The sequence below is a fragment of the Physcomitrium patens genome, chromosome 7, assembly GCF_059467195.1.
Source record: "Physcomitrium patens ecotype Gransden chromosome 7, ASM5946719v1, whole genome shotgun sequence".
In the NCBI taxonomy this organism is placed as follows: Eukaryota; Viridiplantae; Streptophyta; class Bryopsida; order Funariales; family Funariaceae; genus Physcomitrium; species Physcomitrium patens.
Genome location: NC_143416.1, coordinates 13,359,800 through 13,381,619, shown reverse-complemented (window position 1 = coordinate 13,381,619; position 21,820 = coordinate 13,359,800). Strand labels below are relative to the sequence as shown.

The following is a 21,820-nucleotide window of genomic DNA, read 5'->3' as shown; positions in this document are numbered from 1 at the left end:
AGATGCTCCCCTCGGTTCAGAAAACGTCTGAATCCTTTGCAACACACGGTAGTGGTAGAGTACGAAACGAAAATGGTGACTGCAGTAGAGAATCTGTATGAATTTTAAGATCCAATTAAATTGAAATACGAAGGTCGGTTTATTACATCTATCGTCTTCTTCACAGGGATTTTAATGTTTCGAGCTTTGTATGCTATACATTGGAGAGCAAGTGACGACACACTTTGTCTCTCATTCTTGCCGGCTTTCTCTGATGGGCCATCGTGGATTCTACTCCCACCTTTTGAAGAAATACCACCGCTTGTGGGAAAATGAGCCTACCAATTTCTATTGCGAGGTAGTTTACAAGTAGTTGCTAGCTCTGCATCAAGTGCAACTTCAGAAGTCACCACCGACTTCGATCTCCTCGCATGTAGTACGTTTTAAGCCCGCAACTTCACAATCTTTTACAAGCTTAGCAATACCACATCTGTTATGAATACATAGCTATCAAACTGCCAAAAACAAGGTGCCAGTTGCCTTTTCATCCACAGAATTTATCCATTTTTAGAGTTTGTACAGCAGTTAATTCAAAATATGGTTATTTCAAGGACCTTTTGCACAGTTTGCCGACAAATCGGAATCAATAAGACCCAGCTGTCTCAATTTAAATGTAGAAGTTGCTAGTTACGTACATAACAGTCTAACAAACCAACAAAGCGGAAACTGTTTCATATATCAATGAATACCTCCTCTATATGTTTATTAATGCGTGTAGATGTTACAACTGTGACAGTTGAGCTCACTCTTTACAACTAAGGACCCCCAAAACTACTTCGTCATGGAACACGCAGAGATGACCCGGAATAAGAATGTCGTACACTAACCGTAGGATAGCTGCAATGGAAAAGCAGATGGGCATTTGTCCCTATACTAGACTGAGCTGGATGTTTTTCACATGCGACTTTACAATACACCGAGATTCCGTGACCTTCTTGCCTCCCAAAATACAGAGTCTAGTCGATCTCGTCAAATAGGGTTTGCTAACGCATTCTTTCCACACAGGTTGATATTGATAAAATCCCATAACTCTAAGAGAAAATCTATGGATGTAGGGGAGAAATGAAAGTCGAGGATTTTAGGCCGCAAAACAACCGTACTTCACAGGGAATTTTCCCGTTGCCCTGATCTTAGCAGCCATCTCCTGGGTTTTGAGAATGTCTTCACCCTTCTTAGCAGCGTTAACGGCCCTCTTCTCCTCGGCGGCCTTGTGGGCAGCTGCGATTTCATTTTTCATCATCTCCGTGTACTTCGCCCGTAAGTTCTCAAGCTTCTCCTCTTTTTTTCTAAGGCGGGCTTCGGCTTTGGTCTTCATTGTCGCCTCCTCTTCAGTGATCCTCTTCTCCTCTCTGTTAAATCTGTGGAACAGTCCAGGCACTACGAATGAGAATTACATTCTGTAAAACATGGTTACTCTGTCAACGTAAGTTCACACGAGCGATGAAGATTATAAGAATGAGCGTCGGGCAGGACAGAATCTACTACGAACACGCTACGGAGGTGATTGTTATTTGACTGAACATGTAATGCAGCACCTATTATCAATTTTCGCTTTCGCAGACTCCTCCCAGGTTTCCACTCTTTTATACAGCAACTCATGCTCAATTTTTTGGGTAGCCTTCTCCATGTGAATGATAGTGCCGGGTTCCGTAGGTGCTTCTTCGACCTTGGTGACAGCCGCTGGGGCAGGGGCACCTGATGTGAACGTCACACGAAGTGTTAAAAAAATTCTTACGCGCTCGTTGGCTCCCATGAGCATGCAGGTCATATATCCTCCTCACAATATTGCAAGATCAAGTCTAACGCACTCAAGCCGACGACATCTCCATGGTAGTGATTCAATGCATACTAGGATCAACAGGTTTCCGGGAGGTATCACAGCGCGTCCTCCACAACACAAACCATTGCAATCCGGAGGGGATATATCTTAGCTACAAGAAAACTACTGAAGAGCGCTTGAAAAAAAGTCATTGTACCGTAGCACTCGGGCAGTAACATCCCGGGCCACAGGATTTTAACTCCACATTTGTTGAGTTCCAGACTGAGGAGATATACTTAACTCTCTCAAAAGTGTCTAGTAAAAATCTTCTAAGTTCACCCTGGACTAGTAGATACGAAACTCGTAACTAGAAGAGAATCAAAGAATTAATTCACGGTGAGACCTCCAGAAAGTCTAGCATACCCGTTGTGATGGCCTTCGATTCCACGGCAGGTGCAGGGGGCTCAGCAGCTGGATTCCCTGCAGAAGCACAACGAAATTAACAGAGGCGCAGAAGTCAACCACGGTAGCGTACACATCTATTCAACAGCAAATTGATGTTCAAATCAGGAAACGCATTCTTAGGTTTGTGTAGCGGAATCTCCCAGTGAGTTCCGTGACTAACTGACGAGCCCACGAGGACTCAATCGTACCACTCTCTCAGTACAGCCACCACCACGAGATTACAGAGAAAAGGTGAATCACGTCTCAGGACTTCACAACAGCGCTAATCATACACTTCCGGTTCCAAGTACGATTTGTCTGTCTACTTGCCAAGTAACGGACTGCGGTCTAGAAGCTAGAGGAAGCATGCACCACGTGCATTATCAAAATGCACTCAGGAGGTGGTTGGTCGGTTCTATACCTGCATCTACGGGTGCAGGAGCAGCAGCCTCGGGTGCTGCAGCGGGGGCTGGAGTAGCCATGTCCACGCAAATCCCAGGAAGGAAATAGTCTATACACTTCCAAGTAGCTCGAACTCGAAATTTCCAACAGTACACCCTTAGAAGAAACTCCCAAACTAAACAACACCTGGAGCTTGAAAGACGTAGAAGACTGAGTTCCAGAAACCAAAGCCGGCTGCAGAAAGGAGAACAGGACAACAGCTGAGTGCGGACTAGCAATAAACCCATTAAAGCATTGAGGAGCCTCATAAATTTGGCGGAGAGTGGCGCGCCAGACGGCGATGGCTTCGGAGCCGGAGCGCGTGGATGGAAAGTGGGTGTGGGGCACATGATTTGCACTGCTGGGACCAGGGAAGTTGGTCAAGGACTTTTCCTCCAAAGGACTGGACGAGATCTTCAGCACACTCTGTTGGCCGTTGTCGATGCTCATCGCTGGCTCCATCCCCTCGTCGTCCTCGTCGTAATTCCAACCTCCCTCCCTCCCCGCCCCCAGATCCAATCCAGACAAAACCATCCCTCTAATCCTGTTGCTTAAGGATCACTTTCTTACTCTGACACTGGAGGGTTCCCATCTGTCCCTCCCACCGACCCATCAACTCCAGCTAGCTCTGTCATCTTCGAATTGACAGCATGATTCCGGATACCTCCGACGACACACATACAAACTCTCTCTCTCTCTCTCTCTCTCTCTCACATACACACACTCTGTTCAAGCGGCGAGCCAGGCTGCTCTATTAGCGCAATACGCCGAATTCTTTACCCAGCTAGCTGTCAAAGTTGGCTTCCAGAGCTTTCAGCGACATTCACTGACATGGGCTGTCGACAATCGTCCTTGTTGGATGAATGCATAATTTGTTATTCAATATTTATTTGTCTGTTTCCTTTGATAACTGCTTTTTGGGGGGTAATGACCACATAATGTTTCACTATGGGATACCAGGTTTCCCTGCTGCCAAGTATCCGGCACAAAAGAGTAACAAATATCATGTGGTGGTATTTCTACAAATGACTTCTTAAAAATAACATCTCAATTTGTTGTTCTCTCACTTGCTCATGATATTAGTGCAAAGTATGAGGGATTGTTTGATTCATCTAAAAGCCAACATCTACTCTTGAATGTGTCTATTATAATACTGACTTTGTTTTGTCCATTTTGGAATTCTGTTAACTGGTGGCCACCATGAGTCTTGTCTTATCTCCTTTTCCGTTGCTGTTTTTCTTTTTTCTTTTTTCTGTTTTACTTGGAATGCCCACCCTTGCAGAATTATGAGATTCTTTTCAAAGTGTCTTTTCATAAAGAGGGAAAAATAATTTCTAATTTATATGTCTGTCTGTATGTATGTAGCGAAGAAGAGGGAGGGTTGTGAACTACTGCTTACTTGTAGCATTTGTAACTGTAGCTATTATAAATTCTAATTTTAAACTGGGCATTGATCCTACTAATATACATTAGATTGTTTTATAAAATGACCAAGTAATTTTAAAATCAAAAAAAGATATATGTAATTTCATGTCCTCTTACACTAAATATATTTCTCTATTTGATTTAGTATTGAAAAGTTTGTGCATTGGAACTGTGAGTTAGATTGCAGTTCCAGAGAGACACATAATCCAGTTGCAAAAAATTACCCTTTCGAATTTTCAGATTGGTTAAACAATTAAATTCACATCTAAGATTCTCAGCAAGTCCAGAATACGGGTCAAGTAGGGATAACTAAATGCTGCCCAATGTGTTGACTGCCCAATTACCCTGCTGCAACGACAGCCTGGCTCGACGACGAAATTTTTCATTCATCCAACTTTCGTCATCATCCATCAGTGTTTAGTGCAACAAACACACCCACGAGTATCAATGGTTGACAAGTATAACTGTTGAAACACTCTTTTAATAACCAATAATTGAGTTTGTTGAGTGTTGGGTCGCTTCTTTCATTTCCAAAAAAAAAAAGTTCTTAAACGTAATCGCTCATTCATGTGTGCTGAGCTTATGTAGATGCAGGTGAAGCCATTGAATACAAGTGAAAACGATAATGCTGACCCAAAAGTTTATCTCACGGTGAGCACGCCAAACTTGACATTTTTGAGAATTTAAAATTTAGATGAATATTATGTTTTCCAAATCCAACCTTCATTAGTTAGAGGTTAATGCTATAATCATATTTAAATTTTGGTAATTTTTTTGTGTGAAATGGTTGTTAGAGACAGTATGTAATTTTTGTTATTTTAAAAAAAGAATTTAAACCAAAATCTCATAGTCTCAAATTTATGAAGTTGAGTAACATTTTAATAGAAACAACGTTCTGATTCAACTTACTTATTTTTTTATACAGGTTCTGACTTGCTTCATACAATTAAAAGACAAAATACAGTAACTTGTGACAAATTAAAATAAATAAATAAACCCGTAAATAAATCAATGGTTACAAAGTATTGAAGAAAAATTATATGCAACATTTAAATCACTACATAATTTTTTTCTAAATAGTAAATAGGAAATCAACTAAAATGTTTTTGAAACCTTACAGTTCTTCTTATTTTGTGTTCATTCAAACAACATTTAAATTTTGGATTCTTTTGAGATCGTTGGAAAACAAAAATTATGATACAGTTATAGTTTATGACCCTGAGATATTTAGGAACACAACAAGGTAAATATTTCGTTATTGAATTGTCCAAAGAATACATCAAAATAGATTTTTATAACAAACCATGGCATGACTTGAAGGAAAAAGTAAAATATTATGAGGTTTAAATTTACACCATGTATACACAACTGCAAACACACCAACAGTGTAAATAACACAAGGATATTAGTTGTACAGTACATGCTTATTTGAGTGGACACTTTTATTGCTAATTCATCTTTGAAACTTTCATAGAAAAATTCATTGAAGTTCTTATTATTTGAACTCATATTTATGTTCATTCTTGATTAAAACTATGTCATGATTTTGTAAAGTGTGATAAAAGTATTAATAATGAAACGATGATGCATGGGTAAGTGTAAATCACTCTTTGGAAATTTATTTCAAAGAGTTTGAAGATCTGTCGGAATGGCAATTGTGACACAGGAGGTCCCAGAATATAAACTTACATGTTTGATGATAAAGTTGTATGAAGATATATATGTATATATATATATATATATGCAAGGAATTTGACTTTATAAGGTATAGGTTATTTCATTGTATTGCTTAATTCTCAAAATACACCAGTTTGAAAAGTAAAATGATCTAAACAATGAAAACTAACTGAAAACATTATCAATACCTCAATTCATGGATTTTGCATCAAATACAATACTTGCAAAAGCTTCTATTTTTTATTTTTTATATGTCTCTCTTTCTCTCTTTCTCTCTCTCTCTATATATATAATACAGAGAAAATGGAGTTTATGTGTACATCCAAAGGATATTACATCTTCTCAAGCATTCTTTCATATAGAAATCCATTCAAAATTGTTTGCTAATTTTTGTATCAATCAAGTGTCTTAATGAATGATAAAGGTAAGTAGAGACAGACTCTTCAAGAGCCACATTCCATGGATATTAGCTATGTTGTATGTTATCCACTTTACAAGTGACATATGTCATTCTTTTACTTTAGATTTGTTGTTTGGATGCTTCTTCAATAAACAAAAACCTTTAGAAATTAATTTCTATGTCCTCTATAATCATGTAAGATCTCATTGCTTTTGCATATTGTTCCCAAAACTAAGCAAGGGATTCTAATGTTAGTATATATGCATAACTATGTAAATATATAAATATATATATATATATATATATATATGTATTAACTTGTGATAATTTTTTTATAAATTGGATACACCATAAATTTGATATAGTATCTATTATAAATTCTATCTTTGAAAAAAAATATTAAAAAACTAAAAAATATATTTAAGGAATAGATGAGTTACTTGGTGTTTTTTTTTTTTTATCTTAATAAGAGATTTTGAACATTGTGAGTGTTAATGGGATAATAATATGCTTTGTGCTACAATATTTTATAAGGGGTTTTATTTGGATATTCCAAAAGGAAGTCTAGCAATGCTAAAGGCTTCAATTAGATGATATAAGAGATTCAAATGAGAAAAGTGGACATTTAAATATTTTATAATATTTGGTTTACAAAAAAATATCATATAACTACCTAAATATATTTATTAATTTTTATGATTTCATTGATTTTTACAAAACAAGTAATAAATGTTGCTAAGATACCATCATAGAAAATTTGAATAAGATTTGATTATGAACAACTACTATATAAGGTGAAAGACAACGCATGTGGTTCCACTTAAACCATTCCAATATGCAAAGTATATAGGGGTCTAATTTGAAAAGAAACAATACTAACTTCGATGATTTGTTTGATGGTAGAAAACAAAACCAATAAGATGTGCTAACCTTAGGATTCATGAAGGACTAAGTGCATTAGTTGCAAGTTCCAATAAGATGTGGGATTTGCTCTTATGCTACTCAAACAAGGACTTTCCTATATTATTATCTAAGCCATAATTCTTACCACCTTTGCAAAAATCATAAGATTGAACAATATTCTAAAAAAGATGATTGACATATTATACACAAGAACTGCTTATGGTGCACCTTGCCACACATTTAAAGAGGCAAATATTGCCATGTTTCTCAAGATATGTGAAACTTAGAAGTTGGGAGATGAATTCTTATATATTCACCTTACCCTTTGTTAAAATTTTATCAATTTTTTTTTTTGATCCTATGAAAGTTGGATCTAAGATATAAGTAAAAAGAAATCAAATTAGATATAAAGCATAGTCTTAATTATCATTTTTTTACTCCATAGTTTTACTATCAATAGTTTTACTATCATAAGATATTAAATCAATCAATCCAATTAAGATATATGCAATGCCTATGGTAAATTAGATATTTAATATCTTGAGATGATCTTTCTAATCAATATTGAGAGGCATATTGTTTTGAGAAGGCAATGCACGAAGATGCCACAATTGCCTAATGTAAATTTATTACCAACTTTTTGCACAACAATGTCTAGCTCTATATTCCAAAATAGAATGTGCCACACTAGGACATTTCTAATGTTTTTGAAAAAGATGATTATCTACTTGAATAAAAGGATGAAGTAGATAATCATCTTTTTTAAGTAGATCAAGGGACAAGCCTTGCAACAGACATTGTTGTGGTTTAGTTTTAGAAAAAAGACTATAAAGGTGGAATTGCCATGTCACACTATGTACATGAATATCCATCATTAAACTACTTCAATAGCAATCTCATCATTCAAAACTTTGCTGTAATTAATATCACTAACAATACTTACAACATGTTTTTTTACAATGCTTACATGTTAGAGAAAGAGCACATATGTATTGTGTTGGTTGCTCCTACTTTATCATCTCAAAATTGTAAATACGTATATCTAGGATGGCTGCGTTCTTCCAAAAATCTCAATGGGCCTACTTGATAACTGTGTCGGCTAGAATAAATCTAAGCTCGAGGTAATGTTGTTTGCACTAATGTCAATCGTGTTCTACTAAAGGATCGTTCTCTGTTTTAGTCAAAACATTTACACACCGATTGACCTGATCAAGGAGGTGAATAAGATCCAATCAATATGTGGTGTATTTCTGGATCATCGAGAGTCCAACTGACCCTTCTTTGAAGAATGGAAGGCCGTTTTGAACAAGTTTTTCCTTCCTCTACCCACTGAGTTCAAGTCTATTTTTGTTTTTGTTCTTTTTTTGAAATCAACGAGGGCTTCGGTACAGCACAACATCTCACTTATACTCTTGACTTTGATGCCATCGTCTTCTCAATAATTTAATTAGGCAGCGTGGAGGCCATCTGCAGATAATGATAGTTGAATTTTGCACCGTTTCGGACATTCATCAATAAAAAAAACTCAGTGAGTCATCGAGATTTTGCAAGACTGGTTAACATTTGGTAAAACGGTTTACAGCCAAAGCTCCCTACATGCCTCGAGACACTGAACCATTAGCCACGCTCGGAGCTTCAGGGCCAAATAGGCACAGACTGCGGGAGCGGAGATGTGAGGAGGTGTTGCCCATTCTGTCACTGACATTGGAATATATAATGTGGGGTGAGGTCTTGATTTTCAAATTGCTTGAATTCCGCTGCACATTCGAATCAACATCGACACAGTTTAATGGTAACACATTGTGTGTGTTGTTTATCCCTCCGTGTCTCATCAACTCCCAGAAACATGGGGAAGAACAATGACGAATCGAGAGCATATTGCGCGGGTGTTACATTGACTTAAGGATTTATTATTATTATTATTATAATCTAGATTAGCAGTGTACAAAACCTCGAGGGGAGTATTTTCCGATGGACAGAAACAGCTTGGCTAGAATCCAAGGGGAGATATCAAATTTAAAAAAAAAAATAAAAAAAATAAAATAAAAAAGGAATTGTGCAAATTGAAGGATCGCGAGTGGGACCCCCCCGCGGCTCAAACAAGTTATGGCGCATTTGAACGAGCAAGAGATACGGGGCCCAGAGCACATAAACCTGCTGGCACTGCCAACTGTTCCACACCTTTGCATCCCTAATTTTTAAAAGGACATATGATATTGCGCCCCAGTGATGACATTTTCCGCCTTAAATAGGCTGGGCCAGGTCGGCGAGTTTGGGAGCATTGCGGCCGGACGGAAGCGAAGCTGAATAAAGGTTATGTCAGAATGAATAACACACACTTGCAACATTCGTTCGACATGGGTTCACTTGAAATATTGTAGTCGCCATCTCAGGCCAGCCAGTGCAAGCGAGGTGAGCTGGTGGAGGGTGCCAGTTGGGGTCTCGCAGCTGGTTTGACGTGCTGCACCAGCATGACAGTGTTCAGAAGTGGACGTGCTCTGCGAATATGTCAGTGGGATACTACTACTCATCCACGAAACTTTTTCAAATTACGACGACGATTCATTGATCCATGTATTCACCATAATTAGTCAGCGCAACAGCGGGTTTAACATCCATCCTCGGCTTGTTGTGTGAATCCGGCGGCCCTTGAAAGAAGAAAGAAGGGAGTGGCTTCAACTCCACCTCTTCCATGTGAGCACAGTACCGCATCCGCTTCCTTTGTATGCGCACAGATCCTGTACAATGTGCCCATAAATGTTGCACCCACCCTGCTCTGTGTGTTGAATCAGAACCCAGTCTGCTTTGTGGCGTTCAGAACTCCGGGGTCCCTACAGAAAGCAGGATTAAAAATATTTTTTAAAAAAGGGGGAGGGGAAAGGGAAATGATGGGGTTAACTGGCTCCATATGTGTGTAGTTTTTTAGGAGGAAAAAGGAGATTCTTTTATTGACGTACAGAAATGATGGCGCAGGTGTTTGTTGGTTGGCTTGTAGGCACACCTCCTATCCCTCAGCCCGCCCACCACTGAGTCACCGCAACAACAACAACAACAACAACAACACTTCCAGTGGCAGTGGATGGATTGGCCCAAGCACTTGTTGCTTTGTGCGACTGTGTGAGAAAATCTAAAGCAGGACAATCCTTTCGCTGCATAAAGACACGATGATTCATAGAGAATGATGCGGCGATGTATTCCTGGTGTGTGCGTATGTGGGTGTGTGTGCGCTTTCAGGGTGAACAGTTGCAATCAGGATGGAAATCGTCCGAGGAAACTCCGTCACGATGTTGACATGATTCCCACGGGGACGAAGTCAGCCCAGTTGGGTTTCCCAAAACTGCTAATCTTCTGGATACAGTATGAGTCACTGGATTGTAATAGTGCCGTGTAGAAGGGATTGGGTTGCCTCGGTTGTTGCGAACCCCCTTTGGCGGTGGGGTCCCAACTCCGTCACCCGCTGGGTATTGAAATCTGCAGGGCCAAGGAACCGGATGAACACGCAGTTGTGTGTCCTTTATCATTTCCTGGATTATTATATTATATTATATTTTGTTTTTATTCTCTCGAATCAGATCAGATCTATCTTTTTTATTTTTATTTTTTTAATACTATTAATCATACACTATGAATTACATATTCTTTGAGACTTTTTCAAGGCTCAAGCAGCAGGTAACTGATATAAATCTTGGAAGCGGGGCTTTGTGTCATTCTCGATTTGTGTCACGTCTATTTTATTTTCTCAGATTCAATTTGTAAAGAGAGCTTTTTGTAACATCGGATCCCCTCACACATGTATTTGTATTAGTTAGTCACAATGTTTTGTAGTAATTAATATTCAATATGACAAATCCATGTTAGTTCATCCTATTTAAAAATATTATCAAACATTCTCTTTGAAGATTTTGGCATTACTATTTTGTAATTTAAATGAAAATTTAAAATCTAAAGCAATTTCTCATCCTAATAAGCATAATATTCATTTACAAAGCACAAGTTAAGTTAGCAAAAGTCTCTATGGATTAATTTAAATTTTATTTAGGCCCAAAATAAATAAATAGAAAAATTCTTATGATTTTATAATTCAATAACTTTGCATTTGATGAACATTAGGTGATAAGTAAGGTTATTTCTTAACATATGTTAGAGATTCTTTTTATCTTTATTTTTTTATAATTGATTGATTTTTTTAAATATATAAGTCTTTTAATTCACAATATAAATCTTTTGTAGTTTTTTGCTATAGGTATAAGCAATATCCATCTCTAATATCTTAATAACATATTAAATTTTAATTCTTCAAAAATATAGAATTATATAAATTATTTTAAAAAATAATGTTATATTTATATCTATATTTTTATTACTCTATTTTGGCATAAACTAGGATCTATTATTTCTCGCAAGATAATTAATTTGAAGTGCATATGGTTGTCACAGACATATGTATTTATTCAAATAATTATCTATATGATTAAGTAGAAATATGTAAATATAGATTAATTTCATAATATTTTCTAAAAAAGCTTCCTAGAAGCTTTATAGACATAGTTTTGACTTTACACATATTTATAGTTGATTAATAGGTTAGAAACTTGGTAAATAAGTTAATCTAGGATTATACGTATTAATAGCTTTTGAAACAAGCTAATTATGTGATACACATATGAAAAGCTTACCTTACAAGTAAAGACATATGTCTACCAAAGTTAACACATATTAGAGGTTCTATAGAACATCACCATATAGCTCCTAGTTAGATAGTATATATAGAGGCAAGAGTGAAGCCTTCTTCACTCTTATCAATGCCTTTCTAGTCCTTAATCTTGTTTCAAGACTTTTTAGTCTTCTTGTCTTTGACAATAGCCGATCAAGTTTGTACTATATTATCTTTGAGTGATTTTTTAGTCTTTTTGAATGACACAAGAGTGTATTGATCTTTTAGTTCTTTAAAGTTCATATCTTTGATAGTTTGATAAGAATCATAACTTATTATTTTTGTCTTTTTTGAAAATAAGTAGATTATTCTAGTTTTATTGTTGTATTTTGAAGATTGTAGACTATCCACATTTAAACAAATAGTTTAGTTTTTTAAATATCAATTGTCTTTTTTTTAAAGAGAGTGGATTATCCCTCCTTATAATTTTTTTTATTTAATATTAGAGGTTGTAGATTATTTTCCTCTAAAACAAATTTTTGAATTTGTTTGAATTATATATGGAAGAAAAGAATATGGATGCTACTCTTAGTAGAAGTAAGAATAGATTTGTAACTATTGCAAACCTTCATAAACTTGTCAACACTCTAAGAATACAAATCTTATATATTTCCAATGTGAATCATAAAGGTACTATTCCTATGCCTATGGAAGAAGTCCAAAGTCTATGCCAAAAAGTTGTAAAATTGAGGGAAGCAAGTAGATTAGCCTTACAACCAAATTCATAAAAGTGTAGCTTCTACAAGTACAAGAAAGGTAAAGATTAATATGCTTGAGAAGTTTGATGGTACAAGATCAAAATTTTGGAGATTTTTACAACAAGTTAAGCACTATTTAAGATTACATCTTTTCTAACACTCTAATGCATTTACTCAATTTGAATTCATAGATACACTTCTATCTAGAAGTGCTCTATCTTAGTTTGTATCTTTGATGGAAACAAATTCACAATTACTCTATGATTTGAATTTATTCTTAAAAGTATTTATGGCTATATTTAAAGAAAGTGATCATGAAAGAATAGCAGAGACCAAACTCACATCTATATAATAAAGATCATATTCAGCCACTATATGTACTACTGAATTCCAAAATCTTGCTTGTGATATAGATTGGAATAACAAATCCCTTATCAAATCAGTTTTGATATGGATTGAAAGATAATGTCAAAGATTCATTAAGGCAATTCCAATCTTTTCTTTAAATTTTATACTAAATATCTAAATCTTATATAATTAATATAAGTAAATTTGAAAATAAATTTTCTTACATCAATTTTCTTTAAATTAACCTATTAATCATTATAATGTACATAAATACTTATAAATATATTATATATTTTAGTTAATTTTTATTTACTATTAATAATTATAATACAATACCATAACATTCTATCATAGATTGTGGAAGGATATTATATTGGATAGAAAGATTCAATTTGTATTAAGATTTTAGAGAATCTTATTTAAGATTTTAAAGGTGGATATAAAGCTTTCTTCAATTTTTGTACTCAAAATGATAGACAAACAAAACGAATGAATCAAGTTTTAGAACAATATTTGGGATGTACTATCAATTATCATCAAGATGATTGGGCAACTCTTTTGCTATTAGCAAAATTTGCATACAATAATTTGGTACATTCTTCAATTCAATAAATACTTTTCTTTTTTCCAATTATGATTATCATCCACAATTTGATACTTTTGACTTTTCAAAAGTTGATAATTATATGATAGAAGATTTGATAAATTGTTTGTTAGAGATTTAGTCAAAAGAAGTTCAAGAACAACAAAAGATTAATGTAGTTGCCTATTGCAAGGAATAACTACAATTCAACATAGATGAAAAGGTATAATTACTTTGTCACAATATTAAGACTATTTGTTCTTGTGTCAAGTTAGACTATTATAAGTTTGAATCTTTTCCTATTTATGAACAATTCAATTCTATTAATTTTTAATTATATCTATTGAAGTCTAAAAAGATCCATCTTATATTCCACATATCTTTTTTAAGTCATATAAGAAAGTAAATATCTTAAGAAAAATATAAATGCCACCTCCTCCTACAAAAATGGATAATATTAGTAATTTGAGATAGAAGAAGTCTTAGATTTAAGACGGCATCAAAATAGATTAGAATATCTTGTCTATTAGTTTAGATATGACATAAGTGAATGTACATAGAAGCGGACAAAGAATCTTACAAATGTAACAAAGAAAGTTAAAGCTTTTCATTGACAACATCTATAATAATTAAAATTAAGAATAACAAAATTTATAAAAAATGATGATTAATAAATGTAAAATTTATTTTTAAAAGGAAGAATAATATCATAGATATATATATATATATTTACTATAATAATTATCTATATTATTAGATAGAAGTAGATAAATATAAATTAATTCTATAATATCTTCCAAATAAGCTTTGTAGAAGCTTCATAGATATAATTTAGACTTTACATGTGTTTGTAGTTGATTGATACATTAAAAACTTAGTCAATAAGTTAACCATGTGTCATACATTGTCGTATTGTGGTTCGGCTACCATGTAAAAATAATGGATTTATATATTTAATACACAATATACTAGACAACATGATCAAAGCAATGTTAGTGGATTTTTGTTAGTTATAGGATGTGAATAGCTTACCACCTCAAAAAGAAGTTGTTTAAAAGGGCTTCTATTAAAATTTATGTAACTTTATTTTCTTTTGATAGTGACTTTTGAAGTTGATCTTATTAGTAGTAGCTTTTAAATATTTAGAATCACCTTTGTTAGATATTAGTGATCCTTAAAGTCTTATTTTTATTTTATTTTATATGGTGTTTAGGGCATATATTATATAAATCTTATAAAAAAAAGAGTTCGAGAGAGATTTTGGAAGTAAAAAGTGAGTTTAGCATATCCATATAGATGAATGCAGATGGATAATATAAATCTCCATTCCTATTGGTCAAAAATCATGACCAATGGGCTTCAAGGAGGCTGCCCGAGGCCATATTAGGGATTAGGATTACACTTTCGAGCCATTCAAGCTTTTGGAGGCTAGAATCAGCAAGTTCAAATTTTTTTCTATGGTTTTGGTATAAATTTTGAGTCAATTGGAGTTTTTATGAAGAAGATATAGGTGCTCAAAGTCGAGGTATCAATTTTGTACCAATTGTCACTTTTTTGGATATAATGCACGTGTATAGAAAGCAACAAAGGATCGGAAACTAGGATTGGAGAAAGTACTTTCTTGGCTATAGTTTTGGCATATTATTTGATGGATTTCAAGTTCAGATGAAGGAGATATTGGAGGTTGAAATCAGTGCTTGAAAATCTAAGGGTAGTAAGTGACTTGATTCACTAGTGGTTGTGTTTTGAGCTATATCTTGAGAAATTTGATGAGATTTTGGCTCAAAATTTCCAAGAATGTGTGTAATAATGTAAATAAACTTTATATATAGATTTTGTGGTATTTAGGTTTTGGATTTGTGAGATATGAAGAAAATAGTACTCGAGTGCTTGTGAATTAGGGTTTGAAGCACTTGCTAGAGTTTTTATGATACCTAACGATTGGTAATAAATTTATAATTGAATATTTTTGAAATAAAGCTTAAAAGTAAATTTTATATAATTTTTAAATTTGACAAAAACTAAATGGTTAGATCGAGAGATATGAATTTCTAAAGTTTGGGAAGAAGAAAACCTATATGGGAAAAATATATTTTGAAGGAGTTTTATTATAAATTGAGCATTTTATACAAAGTAAAGGGATTTTTTGGAAGTCATGACTTTACATATATATTGAAGATGGATGTATAGAGCTATGGTTAAATTTTGATATAAAGATGAGTTTTTGAGAAGAGATTATGGATTTTCTTTGGAATTATTGAAAATGTAACTTACTAGCAAATGATTAATTATGATTTGGTAACCAAGAATAACCAAGAATGTTAGGGAATTCCTAGATATTTTTTAAAAGCCCTATGTACAAACCTTTTCAAATGTAAAAGATTTTACTAGTACAATATTTTTTTGATATTATAGTATTTATTTGTCTTCTACTTTAAAGGTTAAATAACTTATTGGAGCTTGGCCAATAAGTTAAAATTAAACTCTCTACAGCTAGGTACCTAATGTATTTCCAAATAGAAAACCATGTAATATAACAATGTGTTGGTAGCTTATAAAAAAAACTATTTATGTGGCGCACATATAGAAAACTTACCTTACAAGTTAAGACATGTATCTTACGAAGTCAATACATATTAAAGATTGTATAGAATATTACCATGTAGCTCTTAATTAGATAGTATATATAGAAGCAAGAATAAAGCCTTCTTTACTCTTGTCAATGCCTTTCTAGTTTTTAGTCTTATTTCAAGACTTTATAGTCTTTTTATCTTTAGCAATAGCCATTCTAGTTTAATATATTACTATGTTTGAATGACTTTCTAATCTTTTTGAGTAACACAAGAGTATATTAAATTTTTCTTTCTTTGAGATTTATGTCTTTGAAATTTTTATATGGTTGAAATTTATCTATTTTAGATATTTTATTTTATTTTTAGCTAGCAAAAAATATTCTTTGATTCTATGGTTTATTTTAAGACAATTCATGTTTCTCATTGGTAACAATATAAGATATATTTATTTATTTATATTTATAAAATGAGATTTATTATTATAAATATATATTTTTTTGTTTAGAATTTTTTGCTTTTAAAAATCTTGGATCTAAAATACAAGATTAGTATATATTATCTTTGTATTGGTCTTATAAACTATCAGCAATGTTTTTGTTAATATTTGTAAAATCTTCAAAAATCTTTTGAGACATATATTTTTTTCCTTTGCTAGTTTTGGGCACGTTCTGCATTGACTTGGACCCTTGTCCCAGGTTCGAAGTCTGACGCCTAAAAGCTTAGAGTGAATAATGAGGGAGCCTTGGCTCATGTGCCTGCGCTTGCTGACCACACATAGGATGTCGAATAAACAACTCTTTTTCTGTGACAAGGCTGCGTAGGAGCCTGCCTTACATTTGAGAATACTTCCGCCCAGCTACATTTGAAATGTTCTTTTCAGCTCACAGAAAAGGACTACAATGGAATCTAGGTTCACTTACAAAGATTCATCTTTCTCGATTTGGTGGCGTGTCTAATCAATCTGATGTATATTTTTGTCTGATGTGAGTTTCTTGATCACTCTTACCCATATGCACAATTGTTGCTCATCGACTTAACTAAGTCTTTGGTGTTGTGAGGTCACTGAGACATTGTTTTGGTTTGTAGTATGTGCCCTCAAACCTCCATGACTTCAGTACACAACTTCAGCTCCCAACAAATCTTTGCCGTTGAAGAATCTCCTCTGGATTTTGCGATGGAGGATATTTAGTTAAATCACAGTTTATGGATGTTACTTTGATTCCATTCCCCGAAAGTTGAAGTTTGAGGTGAAAAAGAATACTAGAAAGTGGGCTTACGATTCAACTGTGCTCGAATGGGGCTTTCACCAATCTCTAGCTTTACGGGTCATTTTGTGTGGAGATGCAGATCTGAAGATCAAGCAAGTTTCTGCGACGCGACTATACCTTGGTCAAGAATTTCTAGAAAACATCATTTTTTGCTGGACTTAACACTAGTGCCCAACTCCGGAGACCTCTCTTTTGATTGTGCTGTAAGACCAAAGCCATTGATGAGGACTTTACATTGTAATGCGCTAACACCATCATGGAGAACAATTATCTGTTTTCTCATGTGATTTTCTTTTGATATTAACTAGGGCTAAATCATCTGGCTTGATGTGGGATTGGTAATGCTCCCAAGCAACTTCAAAGGCTCATGAGATGTGCAGAAACTCGGAACAGCTTATGTTTCCCTCTCATGTGCCTGTTGTAGTTCCCCGGAAGCAATGTCATATTAAGGCCTTCAAACTTCGGCAGTTGAGCAGTGTCCCCAAGAAATATGGTTCACGTGAAATGCAAGATAGTGCTGCAATCTACAAGCCAGGATTTCTTCACCCAGGACAGGAAAGGACCAGATCAACAATTGTAATTGGACAGACAGCAGCGGGGCAGGCCTTCGAACCTGGTTGGAGTTTTTTCTTCTTGGGTACTTAGAAGAGGAAGTGTATTTCAAACCATCCTTCTCTCTACAGTTTGATGCGCTATACCACTCAGGTCTTGCGGCTTACTGTTCTCAAGTTCCACATTTTCTTGTGTTGATCGCAGGCTTTCCGTTCGCTAAGCTTTTCTCAGCACTCAACTTTCAACCATACTCCTTACAACACAAAAAACCGCTGCAAACAAGACCCATACCACATAGTTCGACGCCGAGTTCAGTACGTAGAGTCTGCCTTCTATAAGGTGCAGCAATGACATGGATCATTCACCGGAGAAATAATGAACTTCTCGCTGTCATCTACAGTTCGTAGTGGTCACTTCCATTACGACTATTAGGTTCTGCTCATTCAGAAAAGTTAGAAGAAGAGATCAGGATTCAAGGTCAGTATTCACGAGTCCATGAATACATTCGACATCCCTTTCATAAGCATGCGTACTTCTGCCTGTTTCCTTATCCAGATTGGGTTCATCAAGTTCAATCATGTTTTTTAATGCTGAGTTCTCTTCTTTCATTGTAACAGACTCCACCTTGCTTGGAGGAGATTGGGTTCAATTGGATCCATATTCTTCAAAATACGGTCCTGCAGTTTCACCAAAGCCTGAAGATTCAAAATTTCAGTAACTTATGGGCTCGATAGTAAGTAGCTGACATCAATCGGACAGATCCAATCATGCACTCGGCTGCAAAAATAGACATCGTTATAGGATTTCATGGCTCTAAAATCACGTCTAAAGCGTCCAGCTGCATTGACGGCACATCTGAACCAAAAAATTACAACCATAAAAATAATAAAGCTCGCAACATGCCAATTCGTTCCATTACTGCACACAATTGTCACATGAACTGCAGACACGCGCACTACCTTCTTCGCTGTACAGTCAGCTTTCCCTCCCATTACCAACAAACAATTACCAATCATGAAGTACAAGGAATCCATTTGGGCCAAATTTACTTCTTTTTGAAGTATTCAGACTTGTGAAGCTTCCTGTCAACGAAAAAGACTGCGCTTAGGAATTTAACGATTCGAAAAAAATCTCTTACGATGAACTATGTCATGGTCACAAGACCCAGTACAAAAGAGTTTTAATTTGAATAAAGGAAACAAAAAAATAAAAAATAAAAAATAAAAGACAATCCTCTGGAGCAGCCTAAAATAATGTACATACAAAAAGTAGGTCTGGCTGCTCTCTGATAGAGTCCAGACACAGACCAAATCACCATACCTGGGGTAAGATTACTCATGTCTCAGTTAAGAATACTAACCCTATTTTCTGTGATCAAAATCTCGGTGCCTGTAGATTTTTAATTAGCCAGAGCACGCTGACATTTACTAGAGCCGGATATGTGCATTTGGTTTTTGGAGATAGGATTAGTGTTTGAGCCATCGGCATCAGTTTAGCTCCAAGTGCACAATAACATTGTGCTGACTATTACTTGTAAAGTGCTACTTCTATGGAGACTCTTCCTTGTTCTTTTTTCTTTTTCTTCTTCTTCTCTGTTCCGTTGGTTGCCTCCACTGTGGCCTCAGCTACAGCCTCGGCTTCAGCTTTCCTCTTCTTCTTTCCAGACTTCGTGAGCTTTGGTGTGACGGCCACAGCCACGGCCACTGTAGCGGTGTGGCGTAGGGAGTTTGTATAACAACTTTCTATTTCTTTTTCTTCATTGCTTGGGGTGTAACCTCTGTAGTTGGTACGGTAGCTGGCTCCGCTGCGGGCTCCTGTACAGTGTCCTATCATAATAGTAAGGTTTGGTGCAATAACATTCATACGACTCCTCAAGTAGTCAAAAAGCTGGCCTCGGTACTCAGAGTGCAATGACTTGGTCGCACAGGGACTTGATGTTCAACATATCATGATTGCTAACTTCTGTACCCATAGAAATGACTGCTGCTTCTTTCATTTCAGACTCAACCTCCTCTTGTAATATCTGTTCAGGATTACAAGTGGAAGCAGCTTTTTGTAAATTTGTTGAGATAAGTGGGTCAAAAAGTATTGCAAATGATGGGAAGTCCATCAAACGCATTAAGCTACACACTAAGATCAAGTAGATGACTAAGTAGTCTTTGATAGCATTAGTCCAAGCGGTACGTACAAACACTCACCCCAGAGAAGTCGAGGTCTGCGGTGTTTGTCCGGCCGCCCATCAACTTCACTAATTTGGCGTATTGCACATTAGCTTGAACAATTTTTGCAAGCTCAGGAAAGTGCCATCCGTACCATTCACGCACTCTCATTGCATACGTATTTAGCTCCTTGTCCAAATCGTCTAAAAGCCCAATGGTTTGCACAATCATGGTATCCACTTTGTCAGGGCTAAACTTAAGTTTGTATCGCGATAAGCTGTGGGACAGTCCAAGACTCATGGGAGCCATATCGTGACCCTCAAGCCCCTCATCAGCTCCGCCACGGCTGCATTGTTGACAGTTGATTTCCTATTCGCACACACATTCGTCACTGTACAGTCAAATTTTGGTCTGCAGCAGGATATGAAAGCAAGGGCATTACGCCTCCAAACCGTACCAAATACAATATGCAAACGCTTAAAACCCTAAACCCCTGGCCCAAAACCATGAAAGAAGAACAGAGATATACACTCACCAGCTTGTCACTAATAACCTTCCCGAGCTTAGAATCAGCAATAGCTAGAGTCTCTCCTTGACATTCTTTCTTGAGAAACTTGTAGAGGCCCTTGGGCAGCTTGCTATCCACGAGGTATGACGCAGCATTCAGCGCATCGGTGGTATTCTCAAATTTGTCAAAAGCTTTCAGCTTAACCGTCTACGAACCCCACAAACAACTAGTCAGCATTGAGCATCAACCCTGGCCCTAAACCTTTACATCAGATTCCCACCAAGCTGAAGAATCAAGTAAACAAAAGAAAAAAAATAAAGTACCTTTCGTGCAAGGTCCGGCGTCTCGAACTCCCTGTATAATTCCTGCACCCGATTGAAGCCCAGCATCAACATCCATCAAACCAAGACCGCACACAACTGTCACCATGGCCAACCTTCAGAACCTCAACTACAATCAAACACCGCATTCTACACCTAAACCCAAGAGAGAAAGCTGACCGATCTCGGAGGCATCGAGCTTGCCCTCGTTCAGGACCTTGAAAAGGGCGAACCCCGCCGGCGTCTCAAAGAGCGCCAACATAGTAATTCAGACTTGAGCTGCCACCCAGTTCTTCACCGAGACGAGAGTGAGTCTAGACATGGGCCCTGGCAACTGAACTGTGTCGGGGGGAGTCTGCGTCCGCGGGATCGGATTGACTGAGGCGAAGGGGTTGGGAGTTGGGGCTTTTCCGTCGCTTGCCTTTTGACTTTTGGACATGAATGTCGCTGCAAATTGTTAAGCTTGTCCAATGAGGACGGCAGGGCACACATGTCAAGAATTTTGGAATTTGAAAATGTAGATATTTGTGTTCTATGAAATTCACTGAAAAAGTACTATTCACAAGACGTCGAGATTCATTCATTATCCAGAGAATACTTTTATGGTCACATGTTGTGATTGTTTTTAGGCAAATATATGAATGCATCCAAGGATTGAATCAAAATTATTGTTTAAGCACACATGTAGATGGATGTTGAATTGAATTTTTTTAAATTGTAACTTTCTATACAAAGGTATAAAAATATGCATAAATAAATATGATCACAATGTCTATTACACAACTATTTCAAATTTTATCAATTATTGATTTAATAATATGGTTGTTTTATATGGTTGATTATTATAAATTTTAATATAATATTTTGAACCAATATGGAGAATTAAATATTTTAAATAAAACATTTACAAATAATATACAACTAAGAAGATTAATAGTATTAAGTCTTCAATAAAAATAGGTGTAATTTTAATTCAAGCTAAATATTATATATATATATATATATATAT

General features: G+C 35.6%; 2 protein-coding genes and 1 pseudogene across 4 annotated transcripts; 1 reads left to right on the top strand and 2 right to left on the bottom strand.

Moving 5' to 3' along the window:
* Nucleotides 1–715: 715 nt before the first annotated feature.
* On the bottom strand, nt 716–2,910 carry LOC112284987 (remorin). Its single transcript, XM_024525415.3, has 4 exons — nt 2,664–2,910; nt 2,222–2,278; nt 1,575–1,734; nt 716–1,397 (listed from the first exon to the last, which is right to left on the bottom strand). Exons 1-4 carry the CDS (start codon nt 2,722–2,724, stop codon nt 1,118–1,120), a joined length of 558 nt encoding a protein of 185 aa, XP_024381183.3. The 5' UTR covers nt 2,725–2,910; the 3' UTR covers nt 716–1,117.
* A 13,926-nt stretch (nt 2,911–16,836) lies between these two features.
* Nucleotides 16,837–18,739, top strand: LOC112284395 (uncharacterized). Of its 2 annotated transcripts, XM_024524146.3 has the most exons (5): nt 16,837–16,987; nt 17,352–17,509; nt 17,697–17,888; nt 18,029–18,301; nt 18,442–18,739. In XM_024524146.3, exons 1-4 carry the CDS (start codon nt 16,872–16,874, stop codon nt 18,160–18,162), a joined length of 600 nt encoding a protein of 199 aa, XP_024379914.1. In that variant the 5' UTR covers nt 16,837–16,871; the 3' UTR covers nt 18,163–18,301; nt 18,442–18,739. The 2 variants fall into 2 exon arrangements, 1 of the variants encoding a protein (XP_024379914.1); XR_016504226.1 differs by lacking the exon at nt 16,837–16,987 and having other exon boundaries at nt 17,091–17,475.
* Nucleotides 18,740–19,203: 464 nt separating this feature from the next.
* Nucleotides 19,204–21,187, bottom strand: LOC112284394 (putative nucleolar protein 5-2; annotated as a pseudogene). Its single transcript, XR_016504225.1, has 5 exons — nt 21,029–21,187; nt 20,815–20,856; nt 20,519–20,698; nt 20,023–20,352; nt 19,204–19,847 (listed from the first exon to the last, which is right to left on the bottom strand). The product of XR_016504225.1 is annotated as a putative nucleolar protein 5-2 (transcript).
* Nucleotides 21,188–21,820: the final 633 nt, after the last annotated feature.